General features: G+C 42.1%; 1 protein-coding gene across 2 annotated transcripts in view; it reads right to left on the bottom strand.

Annotated features, from left to right (window-relative positions):
- VAV3 (vav guanine nucleotide exchange factor 3) overlaps nt 1-16,407 on the bottom strand; it is a 315,096-nt gene that overhangs the window by 141,593 nt on the left and 157,096 nt on the right. For both annotated transcript variants that reach the window (XM_080916200.1, XM_080916201.1), the window contains exons 10-15: nt 15,438-15,533; nt 12,446-12,514; nt 10,701-10,787; nt 6,576-6,661; nt 5,023-5,155; nt 4,237-4,346 (exon numbers count right to left, since the gene is read on the bottom strand). In XM_080916200.1, coding sequence (XP_080772326.1) covers nt 4,237-4,346; nt 5,023-5,155; nt 6,576-6,661; nt 10,701-10,787; nt 12,446-12,514; nt 15,438-15,533 — 581 coding nt within the window. The remainder of the gene's footprint in view (nt 1-4,236; nt 4,347-5,022; nt 5,156-6,575; nt 6,662-10,700; nt 10,788-12,445; nt 12,515-15,437; nt 15,534-16,407) is intronic.

Genomic DNA, 16,407 nt, shown 5'->3' with positions numbered 1-16,407 from the left:
TTTCTCAGATGACCAAATGGAATTATAGAAAAAAAAATTGGCAACAAAAAACATTTTGGGAATAAAAAAAAGCAAGTCATGCGTCCCAACCAGTCAGCCTCTTAAACTCGTCATAAGACTCCCAGCACCTCAGCAACAAAGCAGCATTTAGCTCCACGCTGTCTTCTGCAACCTCAACAACAACCAGTGCTACTAACCCCTTGAGTGAGGAAAAGGAGAGACAGCTCTTTTCTCCTTCCCTATCCAAGTGGGCCCCTGCCACCTCTCTCTCTTCATCCAGCTTTTCCTAAGGAGTTTGCCAGGTACTAATGTGTTTCACTGCACATTCTAAACGCTGGAAGTTGCACCGGCCAGACAAGGTCAGAGAACATGCTGCTGAGCAAGGGTTGGGTGTGCTTAGGAGAGACAGAGGCTGAGATCCAGGTCACCACTGGGAGATGGCTTGTGTCCTGTCCATCCTCACTGTTTCCAGGCTTCCATGCACTCTCTGCCTTGTTCTCCAATGTGCCAAATTCAGAATAGGCTCGAAATGCCTTATAGGTATCTGCAAATATTTTCAACGGAAACAGTCTGATCTTCCTATAAACAGAACTGCCATCTTCTGTAAATGAAATGAGCAAACAATTCGTCCATCTTAAAAACATCAATTCCATTGATCAACCACCATCATCCTTTTTAATGTTCCTTTAAGGCACAGTCCAGAGAGTTCCAGGAAGATAAGAGGGAGACTAAAGCTAAAGACACTGGGAAGGGCTGGCCTTCTGGGGTGTAGAAGGCCCTCCACTGGTACAGAAGTGTGTCTGCATTTTCTACATTGTTACAATACCACATGCTTCTTGGGTTTCCTTGTCTTTTGGGACTTAGAAAAGCAGCAAAATGGGAAGCAATAAATAAACAGATTAATCTGACCCTTGGGCAAAATCTTAAGTTTTCAGCATTTACCTGGATTATTCTACTTCATGAAGAGCAAGGTGAGGCCGAACTTAGAAAGCTAATAGCTTGGTTTTCAGGGCTTCCTGATGTATCTAGCTCCAAAAGTAAGGGGGGATGTTAAGATAATAGATAGGCTGATACCTTAAGGAGGTGCTGCTTTTATTTTACCCTGCATGTTTTAACTTTTGCTTACAGAACCCCGCAGGATTTGATGCTCAGTAAATTTGCAGAAGAGCATGTCTTCCTTTCACCTCTTCAAACAAGCAGTCATCAGAACTTCAAACCACAAACAGGACTCCTTCTTGTGCTTCACTGGGGTGCCTCAAAGTATCCAAAGATCTAGAGGAGTGCTTGGCCCCCAAAGGTGTGAGTGCAGAGGAGCCACTCAGTTCAGTCTACACCCTGTGCACCCTGCAAGCTGTGACTGCCAGCTGCCTGCCACTAAAAGGCCACCTCCTTTCCTTCTGCCACAGGGAGAGAGCCTTGATTCAAACCCGTGTGAATCGGGAATGATAACCCCAGCCTCCCTTGTCATGTATAGTTAGATGTCCAAGTTCTACATTGATTTAAGAAAAATGTGTGCTGTTGAAGGTTCATCAAAAGAAAGGGATTGCCTTCTTCCATCTGCTAGGTAGATTTTATAGCTGGAACTCCAGGAGCCTTGTTATACTTTAAAGTAACCAACACTGAAGACAGAAGCCAAATGCTAAGGTCAGTAGAAGAGAACGAGAGCCCGAAAGGGAAAGGCAGGTGATACTCAGACAACCTCCAACTGAACAGCCTCTGCCTGCCACGGATTCCTCTTTCACATGCGAGAGGATAAGCATTCCTCACTTGCCTTGTATAAAGGATGAGCAATTTGAAAATGCAACAAAATGGTCACTGATAGGATATTATGCGGCATGAGGACCCTGCCTCCTCTGAGACAAGACACTTAGCTGCCCTCCACTGGAGAAACTCCACTCAGAGAAAGAGTCTACAGCCCAGACAAACATCAGAAAACTCTAGTCTGACATCATTCCCACAGGCCAAAGGTCTGAGATCCATTCTGCCTCTGGATACACTCACCACTCCCAGCATCTTATGGTTCTGATTCCCACCACCCAACTCCAGCTGTCTCACTGAAGGAGCACAAGGTATGTGAGGCTGATCATTCTGGATCACAGACTGGACCGGCATTGCCCACTCAACAGCTGTGCCCAAAGTAGATGCAGCCTTTAATGTAGATGTCATGTTCATGCAGCTGAGCTTTTGTACTTAACTATTATAATCAATAACCAAGTATAAGGACTATACTACTATATCAGAAACTGTTATCTTTGTGCTCACAAGCATGCGAGGTCCTCAAATATAAAACATTACACTAGCAGCAGTAATACTAGATACCACCCTTTGAACAGTAAATACCATGAGCCTTACATTGCAGCATGTGGCTGGCACTTTGCTGAGATAGTATTTGCAACTCAGATTAAACATCACTAGCCCCATTTACAGATGCAGGAACTGAGGCTTCTGAAAATCAATGACTTGGCTAAAACTATAGACAGCTACAGCTATGAATATAGCAGAACGCAGACTTGATTTTTTAAAAAAAAAAAATCATTTCTTTCAAAATATGAGTCTTGAGTTAGCAAAATGGCTCGACAGGTGAAAGTTTTACCTGCCAAAGCTGATGCCCTGAGTTCCATCCCCAGAGTCTGAAGGATGGAAGGACATGACTGAAGGACAGACATCTATTCCTAAGAGTTGCTCCCTGGGGATGGAGAGATGACTCAGCAGTTAAGAGCACTGACTGCTCTTCCATGGGTCCTGAGTTCAATTCCCAGCCACCACATGGTGGCTCACAACCATCTGTAATGGGATCTGATGCCCCCTTCTGGTGTGTCTGACAACAGTACAATGTACTTATATACATAAATAAATAAATCTCTAAAAAAGAATTTTTAAAAAAAGAGTTGCTCCCTTACCTTCCACAGACAAGCTGTGCTGTGCATTTGTGTGTGCACAGATGTGTGCATATACCTGTGAGCATGCATGCATATGCACACATACACACACACACACACATACACACACACACACACACACACACACAAAATAAAAACTTCAAAAAGCATCCTAATTCCATCTCAATTTTATATTAATACAAGCATTTCTTAAAATCAAAACAATAAAAACTGGACAGGGAGTAGTAGAGCACAGTAGAAGGGCTCGGAAGGGTTCCCTTAACCCCGCCCTGTTTAACCATTTCAGTCCAGGGTGACCAGAGGGCTTCCACAATACGGGTCAAGATGCACCTTCTCAATTTATAAACATCAAAACTACAAAGAAACACCTAACAGTGTGTTCTCAGTTATTACAGCTTGTGTGCTATTTCTCTTGAACCAGGTCTGGGCATTTTCACCTCTTTGTTGAGCTTCCTCTTTAATAAGAGGAAAGAACATTGGAAGAAATACCGCCCTAAAGCATCCACTGCATATACCTGAAAGTCAGCAAGGATTCAAACAATGAGTTTGAAATCGAAGGAAGACACCAGTCTTTATATTTGAAGCAAAGGATGTACAGATGTGTGCATATCTGTGGATTTTTATAAATGAAAAAGTTATAATTTATTTATTCTATAAATAAAAATATCTAATTTAGGGATATATATTAAAACCAGCAATTACAGGAAAAATGTGTCCTCATAATTAAATTTCTTGAGGCACTAAAAGGTAAAGACTGAAAGTCTTTCCAGGAGAAGCAAGTCAAAGAGAAGGTTTGAGCTCCCTCTTTCTTCCTTTTGAAGAAATTCACCAGCACTCTTCTCACCAGGAGCAGCCCACACTCTGCCTTTGCATCCCTGCTCAGAGCCTCTGTGCACATGGGCAGCCACTAGCAGAGGAAAGCTTCTGTGACTCACCAGTGCTTTAAACAGTAGACACAGTGAACTCTGAAGTAGAGGCTCAGGAAGTGGCTCACTAGGGAGAGCACTTGCCGGCATCACCACCCGAGTGGGAATCCTCAGAACCTGAGGACCTTAGCCAGCCTTTAAACTCAGAGCTTGGGTGGCAGACAAAGGGGATCCCAGAGGCACGGTGTCAGGCTGGTCTAGCCAAACCAGTGAGTTCTCGGCTGGGTCCAACTGACAGCCTCTGACTCAGTATCAAGGGTAGACACTAAAGGAGATAAAGCCTTTAGCACACACACACACACACACACACACACACACACAGAGAGAGAGAGAGAGAGAGAGAGAAAGAGAGAGATTTGTGCAAGTGCAAACCACATACAAAAATAAATTTTAAACATCGAAATACTCACAAAGCCATTTCAAACTGTTCCAGCCATTTTTTCTTTAAATCTTTTGTTTTGCAATAAAATTCTAATCCATTTTGTCCTTGAGTATGGATGAGGTAGAAGCCATAAGACCACTGTGAAAATGAATATTTTTCAAGTTAATGATTATCATTGGTTAAGAACGCATCTCCAAATTCACTGGAGCACATCATAACCATGCACACAAAACCTTATAACTTTAGCAGCCTTAACATTGACGACTGTAACCAACTCGATATTGAGAAGAATCAGTCACCAACTTCATATTGATACGAAAATCATTATCACCATATTGATCCGAGGAACTAGAAATGGCCGGATCAACTCTGTCAGGACCCAATCATAGCGCATAGGAACCTGTACCAAATCAATCTCTGAAAATCCAATGCCTGATTCAGTCAGCAGCCTCTCACTCTAATGCACATACATAATCTGACCCCAGACTTGCAGGATCTGCACTCAAATATTCAACAACTGCAGATGAAAAAAATATAAATTGCATCTGTACGAAACATGTACAGACTTGTTTCCCTCCTCACTGTTGCTAAATGATGCAGTATAACAGGAACTCAAGTGTTGTCTTAAGTATTACCAAGAGCCTAGAGACGTTTAAATTATGCAGAAAGACTTGCATGGTTTCCATGTGAACACTAAGCCATTGTATATAGGACCTACTGGGGAGGGAGGGGTCTAGACGCCCCAGGATGACTGTATTTGAATATTCAAAGCCCTGCACAGATCACTGCTGGCTGCCCCGCCTCCCGAAGTCACCTTTTTGTTCTCTTTATCCGTGGTGGGGTTGTTGGCTATCTTGTACTGCTGCAGGTCTATGATTTCCTTCATCTCATAGTTGTCACCTTTCCTTTTACAGACAATCACTGCCAAATCGAATAAGAAGATATGCCTGTGAAAGAGGGACAGTGTGGGTGACTGACAGCAAGCGGGTTACCAGCACACACATCCCCCACCCCTGCGAAGCGACTGAGCAGCCAAGCCTCCTTCTACACTGAGGGCCACCGGCAGGGCTGAACCTTAGAAGCAAGGAGGACAGACCCACAGGAGTATCACTGTCCTTCACCACGAGGAAGGAGGAGATAGCACCACTCCACCCCAGTTCCCATCATTTTAACAAAAGAAAGGGAAGGATGGCTAGAAAAGCAATCCATACACTATAGAGTCCTTGAAATAGGCCATAAAACTGCTCGTGAACAATTGCCCTTTTTTATTTAAATGTTAAAGATCTCAGAAAAAAAAAAAAAAAAAAAAAAAAAAAAAAAACAAGATCAGACAGATCTCCTACAACCATAATAGCAATCAATCAAATCTTAGAGAACTATTCATCCATTCCACAAACAAGACATCAAGGTAGGAATTACTCTCATTCTTCCTGAGCAAGCCCAGCCTGGGGGACAGGGGTTGTATGTAAATTGTCAAACATTACACTGAAGATCGGGCACAGAGTAAGATCACACCCAAGCTAACTTTGGAACCTGTGCCTTCACTCCTTGTGTTCGGTGTCACAATTTAATGGGTCACCTTAAGAGAAACTGCAAGCCAGGATAGTGATGGTTAAGTTTTGGTGTTATTTTTTTTCCTTATTAAAAACAATGTTAATTGAGGAAGGAAACGAATCTTCTAACCTTATCATCCAACCGCAATAAATGTGTGCTTTTTAAAATTCTCAGTGATTAACACACTTATTCTTAGCCAATGATTGTGACAATGACACATTCCCCGGTGTGCAAACACTTTCCTCATCTTCAAAGTCAAATGTGTGGTTCCTGAGATACCTGAGGAGTCAGGGTATCAAGGTGGAAACAAGGGCCAATGCTGCCCCCTGCTGGCAGACCTTTTCTACACAGAGTTCAGAAACCTCCACAAAAGCATCTGTTTGACAATCACCTGTGGTGATAGAGAATAAAAGGCCAAGAGTACTAAGGATATTCAGGGACTCTGCCTAAAGGTCTCCTCCCTAAATAAAAATATCACTAAATAGTTCCCATTCAGCCTTCCTTTCTAGGATGTTTTTCATGAGTCTTTTTAAAAAGGTAATCGTGGTTTTACAACAATTGTCTGGTGGCATTTTATGATTGAAATGAATCTTATCTTCTAACAGTTTTATCTAGCACCTAAAACCTCAGACAGATCAACGGAGTGCAAGCTAGAAAGAGAAGCAATGCATGGAACGTACCTTAGAAAAGGTAAGGGACCAGTGACTGGCTGGACCCTGTCCTGCACACTGCCACCAGTCCTAGGATAGCTGACTAATGCCACATTTCTGTGACAGCAGCTACCACTGTGAGAGTGCACAGCGAGCCACTCACCTTTCTTGTTTCGTATGCTTGTCCAATGTGGTTATTCGGATTTCACCGTCTCCCTGAGGTCGTCCAAAGAGCAAAACTGGCTGGTTCTAAAACACAGATACATCTTTAAATAAATCTAAAGTGTGTGTCTAACCCTTTCACAATCACATACAAACAGAAGTAAACATCAGGGAAGACATTTTTCTAGGATATCATTTTTATTTTATTTTAACACATCTACCCTCAAAGGCAAGGACTTGCAAACAAGATAAGATTTAAAAACCCACCCATCCTTTGTACAGCAGGAATATTGTGGACACTACTTCTGCATGTGATCTTAAAAGGGAAGTTACCAGAGCTGGATCTGACCTGAAAGCCTTGCCCTCCTGAGGACTAGCTTTTATGTACCACAAAGTATCATTCAAGCCTCCAACTGAAGGCACCAACCAATCATCCTATCCAACTGTGATACCTAAACCAACATGCCACAATAACCATAGGGTTACAGTAAGTGTGGCACGCATAACTTGTCAGTAACCAAGAGCTCTCTAAGAGGACTTAAGGTCCACTCAACAAGATCAAAATCATGCCAGAGATTGAACCCTATCTGGGTATCTAGAGATAGTGAAGTCATGGAGGTCAAAGGAGAACTGACTACTCCTTTACTCCACCCACCTAATCCCTGATTCCCTTCTAAGTAGGTGACCTTATACTCACAGATCAGTGCATTTCTCACCCCTCACCCAGAAAACATCTCTTTGCAGCAGAGACAATACAGAAAGGCACAAGCAATCAAAGTGGAGAACTGTGGAGAACTCATCTGTCTGTGGTGCAACTCCTGCCCCTTGAGCTCAGGAACCATTGCAGAAGAGATGGAAAGATTATAAAGGTCAGACAAACTGAGGGTTGTCTGTAAGACTGTGTGTCCTAAAATACCAGAGAGTCTATACCTGTGAGGTCTCATCACCCTGTATCCTAAACACAGCTGAACAAAGACATATAAACCTGCTAATGTGAAAAGGAGACCTCACAAAGCCCCATGTCTACACAAAGACAAAACAACAAAAAAATAAAATAAACAAAACACAACTACAGGCAACTAAGAAATGCTGAGGTTGGGAGAAATAGTCGTTTTTAGGTTAAACCACGTCAATTCAATTGGTTATCTACTACTAAATAGTCAGCCCTGAAAATATATAATATAAGTGACATTAAACAGACTGAGCAAGGTGTAAATTTACAAGGACCTGAAAGAGAACAGGATGGGGTTACTTGAGAAGTGTTTTGAAAGGATAAAGGGAAGGGGAAAACTATGTATGTAATTATACTTTAATCTCAAAAAATAAAAAAAAAAATATTATCCAAAAGGGGAAATGATACTAATCACAGGAAAATTAGAGTAGGTGATATTTGTCATGCATGCGGGGTAGAATGAGGCAGCCTCTGTGTTCATAGCACACACCACACAGAGGACACAAATGTTCACAGACCATGTAACTGCAGATGCATAACCATCCCTAAAGCCATCTGGGAGGGGAGATCACTGGAGCCGGGGACAGAAGGATGAGATGAGAGCTCCAGGATCAGCTTCTCTGATGTCACATTTAATGATGTATTTTCACACGGAATAGTTGAAACTATGAATGAGCACTTACAGCACTTGTTAAGGAAAAGAGAATTGACTGCAGCTTATCGATGACACCTACGGATTTCATTCCAATAAAAGATGTAGATGTGATTTCTAGGTCCGCACTCACCTATTCACCTCATTGCTTTTAGAAAGTGCCAAGAACATTGGGTGGGGAGAACTGAAGTACAGATAGAGCAGGGGAAACTATGTATCCACAAGAACAAGAATAAAGTTGGACCTCAGCTTTATAGTGTATCTAAAAATAACCACCCAGAGCAAAGATCTACACATAAGAGGAAATGCCTTTTAAAGAATTAACGTTAGCACTGAGTTCTTGAATGTGACATGAAAAGTGTAGGCAAGGTAGGAAAGGTGGGTGAACTGGAACTTACGGTGCCACCAACACTGTGTGCAGAAGAAAGTCTGTGTGATGAGGGACCTATGGGAATATATGTATAAACTACAAGCACACACTTGTTAGTGTGCATGCACACATCACATCAGGAGTACAAAGTAACCAAGATGTTCAAATAAACATTTCTTCAAACCAAACATGTTCAGTGAACACACAAAACAATGTTTAACACCACTATTCATTAGAAAAATCTTATCAAACCCACAATCAGATACTACCTCATTTGGATATATATTTTGCACAAGAAATTATTTTAAAAAGAGACCTGAAAATTTGCATTTGCCAAGTTCATGAAGAAACTGGAATCCATTTATATCACTAGTAAGAATGCAAACTGGGCAGCTGCTGTCAGTGGAGGAATGGAAATAACTCAAAATTTAATCATAGAATTACCATATAGTTCAGAAACCCTACTATATAACCAAAAGAAATGAAAGCGGGCACTCTAACAGACGTCGGCACATCCCCGAACACAGCAGCATCATGTGCAATACTTCCAATGGGAAAGAAGCTAATGCTCTCTGCATAAAAAGACACAACGTGGAGTAGCGCACCCAATGATTACATCACACAGCCTTTAGACAAAACTCACACTCTGCAATGTGGATGAATGCTTATAAAGTAAACCAGACACAAGAGTGCACCAATACTACGTGGTCCTATAAATCAGAGGCCTCAAAGGTGCTGAATTCACAGACAGAATGGTGCCCGGGATTGTGGAGAGAACAGAATGAGCGGTCTGTGCTCAGCGAACACATTTTTACCAGATGAAAAAGAGTTTGGGGGATGGATAGAGGCAGTGGCTATACAAGATGGTAAATGTACTGAATGGCATATTTACGCATACGTGTTATGGTGGTCAGTTGACTGTGACCCATATCATTACACTGCCTATGCTTCCATAAGAGGTATACCGTGGAATCCGAAAACGGGAAGGAAGGTGGGTGGTTAGGGGGAGGGGAAAACCTCCAGAGTTTCAACTGGACCTAGAAAGAATGTAATAGACCATAATGGAGACAAATACTCTGGGCTCTAAGTAGGAAATGTTCAAAGGTAGAACATCCCATGAGAAAGACTAGAAGACTAGAGACTGACTGTAAACACAGCATAATGCAGTCATTTAACACATGTGGGTGGTTATTCACTGAGTTCGGGAAACCATTTACGTTCAGTTCATCGAGTACTTTCAAATGGATAGACATTGATGACAACAGGAATGGGTAAGTCCAGGAAGGAGCATGAGTTGGAAGTCTGCTGTTTGTTTGTGGTTACAGGGATTGTCAAGGACACAGGTGACAGCACCGTGCAGTGGGGAGGTGGCCGCACATAGAGAAAGAAAGGAACATACAGGGGCATTCAAAGCACAGCAGTGAAATCACTTTGCCAAAAATACCTCAAAGCCATTCTCCCTATGCACTTCCTGCCAGCGAATCCAGTTCTCCATCCTCTCTGGAAACCATGTCTACAGCTGCCCGGCTGCCTCCCTGAAAGGACTTCTTGAAATATAAACAAGTCTGGGATACTCGCAGATAGAAATGTCTCCGATCTCCACTGCAGTAACAGCAAAGCCCTAACCCCATTGGACTACAAGGTTAACCAATGAGGTTCTCCATCCCCTGTGACCTCAGAGCACACCACCTTCTGTTCTGTTCCAGCAACCCTTGCCTCTCAGCTTCCTGAACACCCCAAGTGCTTCTTACCCATCGCTGGACTTTTCACTTGTTAAGGCGTCGTCTGGATCACTAATACCATAGACTTTCTGGCCTCTCATTCTTTGGACCCAATTAAATGACAAATGTCATAAAAAAAAACTTTTTCTAGCCATGTTACCAAAACTAGAGCTGTCTTTATTGTTCTCTGGAGCTTTTGGGAGAGGAGGCAAGAGACTGAGGGAGAGAGGCAAGCAACAGAGGCACCTGGACCATGGCAAAGTCACAGGAAGCATCCCGTGAGTATAAAGACCAGACAGAAAGAGGAGGGGGAGAAAACAACTTTTAACAATGGAGAGTTGAAAGTAAACTATCTTTTCCCCAACAACAGCTCTTGGATGCCCCGTGCTGTGGGGATGAGGGGAAGACGGGGCGGGAGGATAATTACATACCAAGTTTTCTATAGATAGCTGAAACTGCTTAATTTCACGAAGGGTCTCATTATCTCTTTTTACTTCATTCACATACTGTGCCAAGTCCTAGAGAGTGGAGAGAAGGAAACAGAAAGAAGGCACAGGAAGATTAGCGATGCGGGCTGCTCTGAAAGAAAAACACATCATTAATTCCACCAGTGCTGAAAGTCACTACCACAATGTCTCAGTGACAATGAAACCACCACTCAGTCAATCAAAGCTGTGTCTCAAAGCCAGTTGTCAAATGTGGGGGTATGCAGCCGAGAAGTCTGAAGAGTTATCAAATCCCACGCCCCTATGGAGGATAAGAATGCTGCTGCCTTAAAAAACAAAAACAAAACACAAGCAAAAAAACAAAAACAAAAACAAGAAAACAAAAAAAACAAAATCCCAAGGAAAGTCTGCAAAGGCCCAAGGCAAGTAGGTCAGGAAGATTTAAATTCCAGGAGCATTTCTGGCTGCCCTTGACAGTGGTACATCTTTTCCCTGGGGGACAGGAAGGGCAGGGCTGAAGGATTAGCAGCAAAGAAAACCTAACACAAAGTTACTGGTTGCCCGAGCAAGCCTGTCCTTTTGAAACCAGTTAATGTCTCATTAGCTCCTAAGAGCGCTCAGTCAAGAAGACCGCTTCAAGCTTCAATTTTAGAGTGAGTAAGAGAGAAAGAAAGCGGAGGTGAAGAACGAAGCTGCAGAGAGACAATAAAGTCAACAAGACCCTCAGCCCTGCTCCTCCACGAGCCTTTACCTATTTTAAAATGGCTTTAAAAAAAAAAAGCATTAGCTCATCCTGCTATACTGTAACTGGCTATTTTTACTTGGTGCGATCCACATTTTCCTGTTTTCTAAGCTTTTTCTATCTTTTTTCCGCCTTTAGCCTCTTTAACGGATCTGCAGCATGAACACAACTCTGCAAATGACAATTCCTAACGTGTTCTCAGGGGACGCTTGGCTTTCCGTAGGACCCCTCTATAAATGACTCCTTTAAGGACCAAAATGTCTTGCTTTTGTAGCCACAATAAATGACCAAGTGACAGTCCTGACACTCACAGGATGAGCAGCCACATAGCAGAGCCAGTGCTGAGACTGGTCCAGAGCACAGCTGGCTGTAATACTCTATCACTTTGTCTCAAAATACTTGATTCTGTTTCTGTTGCAGCTCAGAGTCGAGTTGGCAAAGCATAATGCACATCTGCTTCTATCAATCTAGCTGCTTCCTGACTCTCGGGTTTAACTGGAAACAAAAATCCCAAAGTGAAATCCCCTAGTACAGAGTCCACCACGGGCAACCTGGCAGAGGGGAAAACCTGGCCTTGGGAAAATGAACCACACTGGTGGCCCTCAAGTCACCTGTGACTCTCAGCTTATTCAATACGCAAAACAACAAGAAGACCGTGGATGGAACAAAGTCGTTTGACGCAGTCACTCCTGGAGGCTAAAAAGTAAGCAGACTCTACAAAAGTAGTTTCAGCATTCCCCTTGGAATTATGGCACTTTGGTCTGTCACTAAAAGCCATGTAAGAATTCCATTTCAGAGGCTGATGCAGGAAGAGAGCTTCAGGTCGAGGTCAGTCTAAGTTACATAGCAAATACCTGGAAGTCCCAGGCTCGTGAAAGCAGAGAAGAACGAAGGTCTATGTCAGCCAATCAGTTTGCTTGCCTCCCCAGTAACAAGTGTGGATGTTAGCGGGTCAGGGTATCACAGATACACACAGCAAGTCCCTTACTTTCATTGCATCCAGAGCCAGCTTCAGGTTCGCCTTTTCCATAGGGTCATGGGTGTGTTTGACCAGCTCCTGTTTGGAAGACATGGGTTAGCAGTGGTCCTCCTAAATCCAGAACTAACACCCAAGCAACAACTGAACTAAACCCTTAAAGACACTAATATCAGTCTCCCGACAGTGTGATAGTTTTCCTGTTGAGGGACTCTTTTTTTTTTTTTTTCTGTTCAGCATGCTGTTTCCTGGAGGTTATGCTGAGGGCCTCAGGTCTAGATGAATGGCTACTTTCTAATCCTTCTCACACACTGCATCTCTAAGACTGTTTATCCTAATCCGCATCTCTATTTCAAGAACAAGGGGATGCTTTGTGAGTGTCTGCTGTTACTATTTTGCTCATAAATCCTAATTTTCTGCATATTTTTCAGTCTTGAACCAAGTTGGGGACCGATAGTGCTTGATTAAATGGCAGCATTTCCATTGGTGTAACAGCTAAAGCCAAACCCGACTGGTGTCCCGGGCTCTGCCCCCCATCCACTGATCAGGATGGTTACTGGTAAATGGTAACAGGGTAGGCCATGTTTACGGCACGGATACATGACACGGAATGGTTCACGTTCTCGGTCAGATCGTATCTGCAGCCGGGGTAGGCTTCCGTAAAGTCCCCAACGCCTCAGCTGTAACCAGAACCTCCTGGAAGTCATGCGCCGGATCTGGGTTCTGCAAACTTCTCTTTATCCCTTTTTCTCAACTTCCACCCAGACAACCTATGCTCTAGCCACACTTAAATAATCTATAGTTCTGAAACATCCACAGGACATGATGTTTTCTTTTAGAGAAGTCCTCCTCTTGTCCACTTGGCAAACTCATACTAACAAGTCCTCTTCAGGTAATCCTTATTTTACTAAGTAACAGTCTCAAACCAGGAGAGTGAAGATGTGACAATTTCATTACAGGATATTGCTACGGTTGCTTTATATTTATTTCATGTGTTTACCTTTATATGCACTGGTGTTTTGGCTGCATGTGTATCTGTACGAGAATGTCAGATCTTGGAGTTCCAGACAGTTCTGAGCTGACATGTGGATGCTGGGATTTGAACCCGGGTTCTCTCAGTGCCCTTAACTGCTGAGAAATCTCTCCGCCCCTAATTGCTTTATTTTTATTATTAGCTATTGTTAACTTTCTACTTTGTCTAATTTGTAAATCATCATAGGCCTCAATAACTACACCTCAGTTTGCAGGATACCCAAATAGAAGCTTCATCTTCTCTTCTTATGGGGTGATTTGAGAACTGGGCTTGGTGTGGTGAACATGGCTGAGGAGGGTCCAATGTCTTCTTAACATGGTTTGATGTGAGTATATGAGGTGTGTGCCCCACCCCACCCCATACACTTCTTTTCTCCACAGAAAAGGGCACCCCCCCAAGGATATCAGCCAAACAGGGCTCATCAAGTTACAGGAAGACTAGGCACCTCCTCTTGTATTTAGGCTGGATGAAGAAAGTAGAGGGAAAAGTCCCCAAGGCAAGCAAGAGTCACAGACTCCCAACTCCCGTTGTTAGGAGCCCCAGAAGACAACCAAGCTACACTGTTGTAGCCTATATACCAAGGGCCTAGGTCAGACCCATGCAGGCTCCCTGGTTGTCAGAAATACTTTAAATTTTATTTAAAGTCATTGTCTTCAGATCTGCCAGCAACTGGAAGAGATCCCCCTTAGAAATCATGCAAGTGTACTGGAGAAAAATTAGGAACTAGTAATTTGTATAGATACCAGACAAATGCTCCAAAATACTTTAAAAGTTTTAAAAATTATCTCTAACACTTTTATCTACATATAGTACCAAAAATAGAGCTTCCTATTTTTAAGAAACCATTGTAGAATTATACATACTCTTGAAGTCTAAATCACAAAACAACAGAAGGGGGAAAAACAGGTTAAGTCAGGAATTTCAGAAACATATCATGTATTTCTTAGTTTTTGAGTCTGCACAAAATCTTATAAGGACCCAACGAGTCTTCCTCTTGATCTGAACCTAATTCTTCAGTCAGTGCTTCACGACATCAAAGAAACAAAACAAATTATTATCTTATTTGGACCTGTTTTTAGCTCCACGAGGCCCTGAAAGCTGATTGCCTGAGTCGCCCCTTATTATTTTTTTCATAAAATCCAATTTGATTAAGTTGCTTCGAGTTTAGGTTTCATGAATGTTTTAATGCATTTTTAAGAAATAATCAGGGTTTGAATTTTTTCTGATTTCTCAGTAGAACCAAAATAGAAATGGCAAATAATTGCATGACTACAGTTCAAGAAATTTAATATACAAGGTGTACAAGGCGCAGAAGACTCAAAATTCTATTTCACGTACAGGTAGTAGATCTTTTTAAAATGACATTCATTCCACAAGCCTCAGCCAGGCTCGCAGACTAATACAATAAGACGTTTCTTTGGAGCAAAACTAATGAGCCTCCTGGTGTAGCTATCAAATTAAATTTAGAAGCCTCTCCACCCTCATTAGAGGCCTAACCATAGAAACCATAAACTTTGTGGGTTATAGTAAGAATCTCCTCACAATACATGTCGCCTTATTACATTTAGTGCAGTGAATAGGCAATAAAGCTTGTGATACAGTATTCTCTTAATTATTGTGATAAGGCGACAATCTAATGAGGGTAATCCAACCACACTTGGATTCATTGACTCACTAGCAAATGATTATTGCTAACTCCAAAAGTTAGATGCCATCGAAGGGATGTGTTTACTAGTACCTGTTTCCCTCTTGATTTTATTGTTTCCTATCCTGGATGAAGAACACAAAATGTGTCTTTTTAGTAAACAGAGAATTATTCTATTTATCTATCTCATTAAAATGAAAACACCCAGCTGGCCTGGCCAGTTCACACTCAGCTCTAATAACATGGAGACTCTTCGAGAGGCTGATGCCCGCCAGTGTTCCGCGGACGAGTAAGTGCAGAGTAGTGTTTGTTGTTCACACACAGACCTGAAGGAGGAGGTGATACTTGAGCACACGCTGCATCGGAACGACCAGCAGATCTCGCAGAGTAAATTTCCCGTTGTTGGCTCTCTTTGAACACTCCTAAGGCAATGGATTTCGAATTTTCGTTAGTTTGCTGAAAGGAAGTCAGAAAACACTACAAAAATGGAAAGCCCAAAAGCAGAATCCTTGCAAGTATTTTTGCTCTTTTCCATAGCAATACCTCAACTTGAACAATAAAGTATCTTCAGTTTTTTTCTTTCAAGCATGTCTTGTAGTATTTCAAGCCATAAGATGAATCAAGTAGAATTATGACTGAGGTTTATTTTTATAGCACATAATCCCATCCCTCCCAAGTTCTCCTTTAGAGTTGTCCTCCCACGCTCCTCCAGGCTTATGAATCAGACAGCTGAGGCCCCGACTCATTAAAGTCACATGGGCTCCGCCACTCAATGCTTTGGCCATATCATTTCTCTCCAAATACTCTTCCCAGTCTCCAGAAAAAAACAAACAAACAAAAACAAAAAACAACCCAAAACCCAAAAAAACACCACGTTTCTCCAAAGCATTCTGTTGGGCTTGAGGAAGAATTCCAATCAACATCATTCCCTTTATCACTTCTTCCTTCCCTTCCCTCTGTGGATAAGTAAGCCTGTGGCCACTGAATTATCATTATTATGAATATCTGCCTCTATTTAACCTTTTGAACTAAAGATGTGTTCCTTAAACTTCTTAAAAAAAAAAAAAAGACAACCCTTTGTTTGCTTATAAATACTATTCTAAGTGAATCAATGGAATATTTGGCTTAAAATGTTAAAACATAAACATGTTAGCACAATTAATATTTTAAAGCCTCATATTTTATATATACTTAATTAAAAAAATAGATTAAGCTGGGAATGTTGGTACATGTCTATAACTCTAGCACCCAAGAGCCTAAGACAGGATTGACATAAGTTTGAGGCTACTTAGGAAA

This window comes from Micromys minutus, assembly GCF_963924665.1.
Source record: "Micromys minutus genome assembly, chromosome: 4".
In the NCBI taxonomy this organism is placed as follows: Eukaryota; Metazoa; Chordata; class Mammalia; order Rodentia; family Muridae; genus Micromys; species Micromys minutus.
The sequence above is the reverse complement of the archived record's forward strand: the minus strand, read 5'-3'. Positions and strand labels throughout refer to the sequence as shown.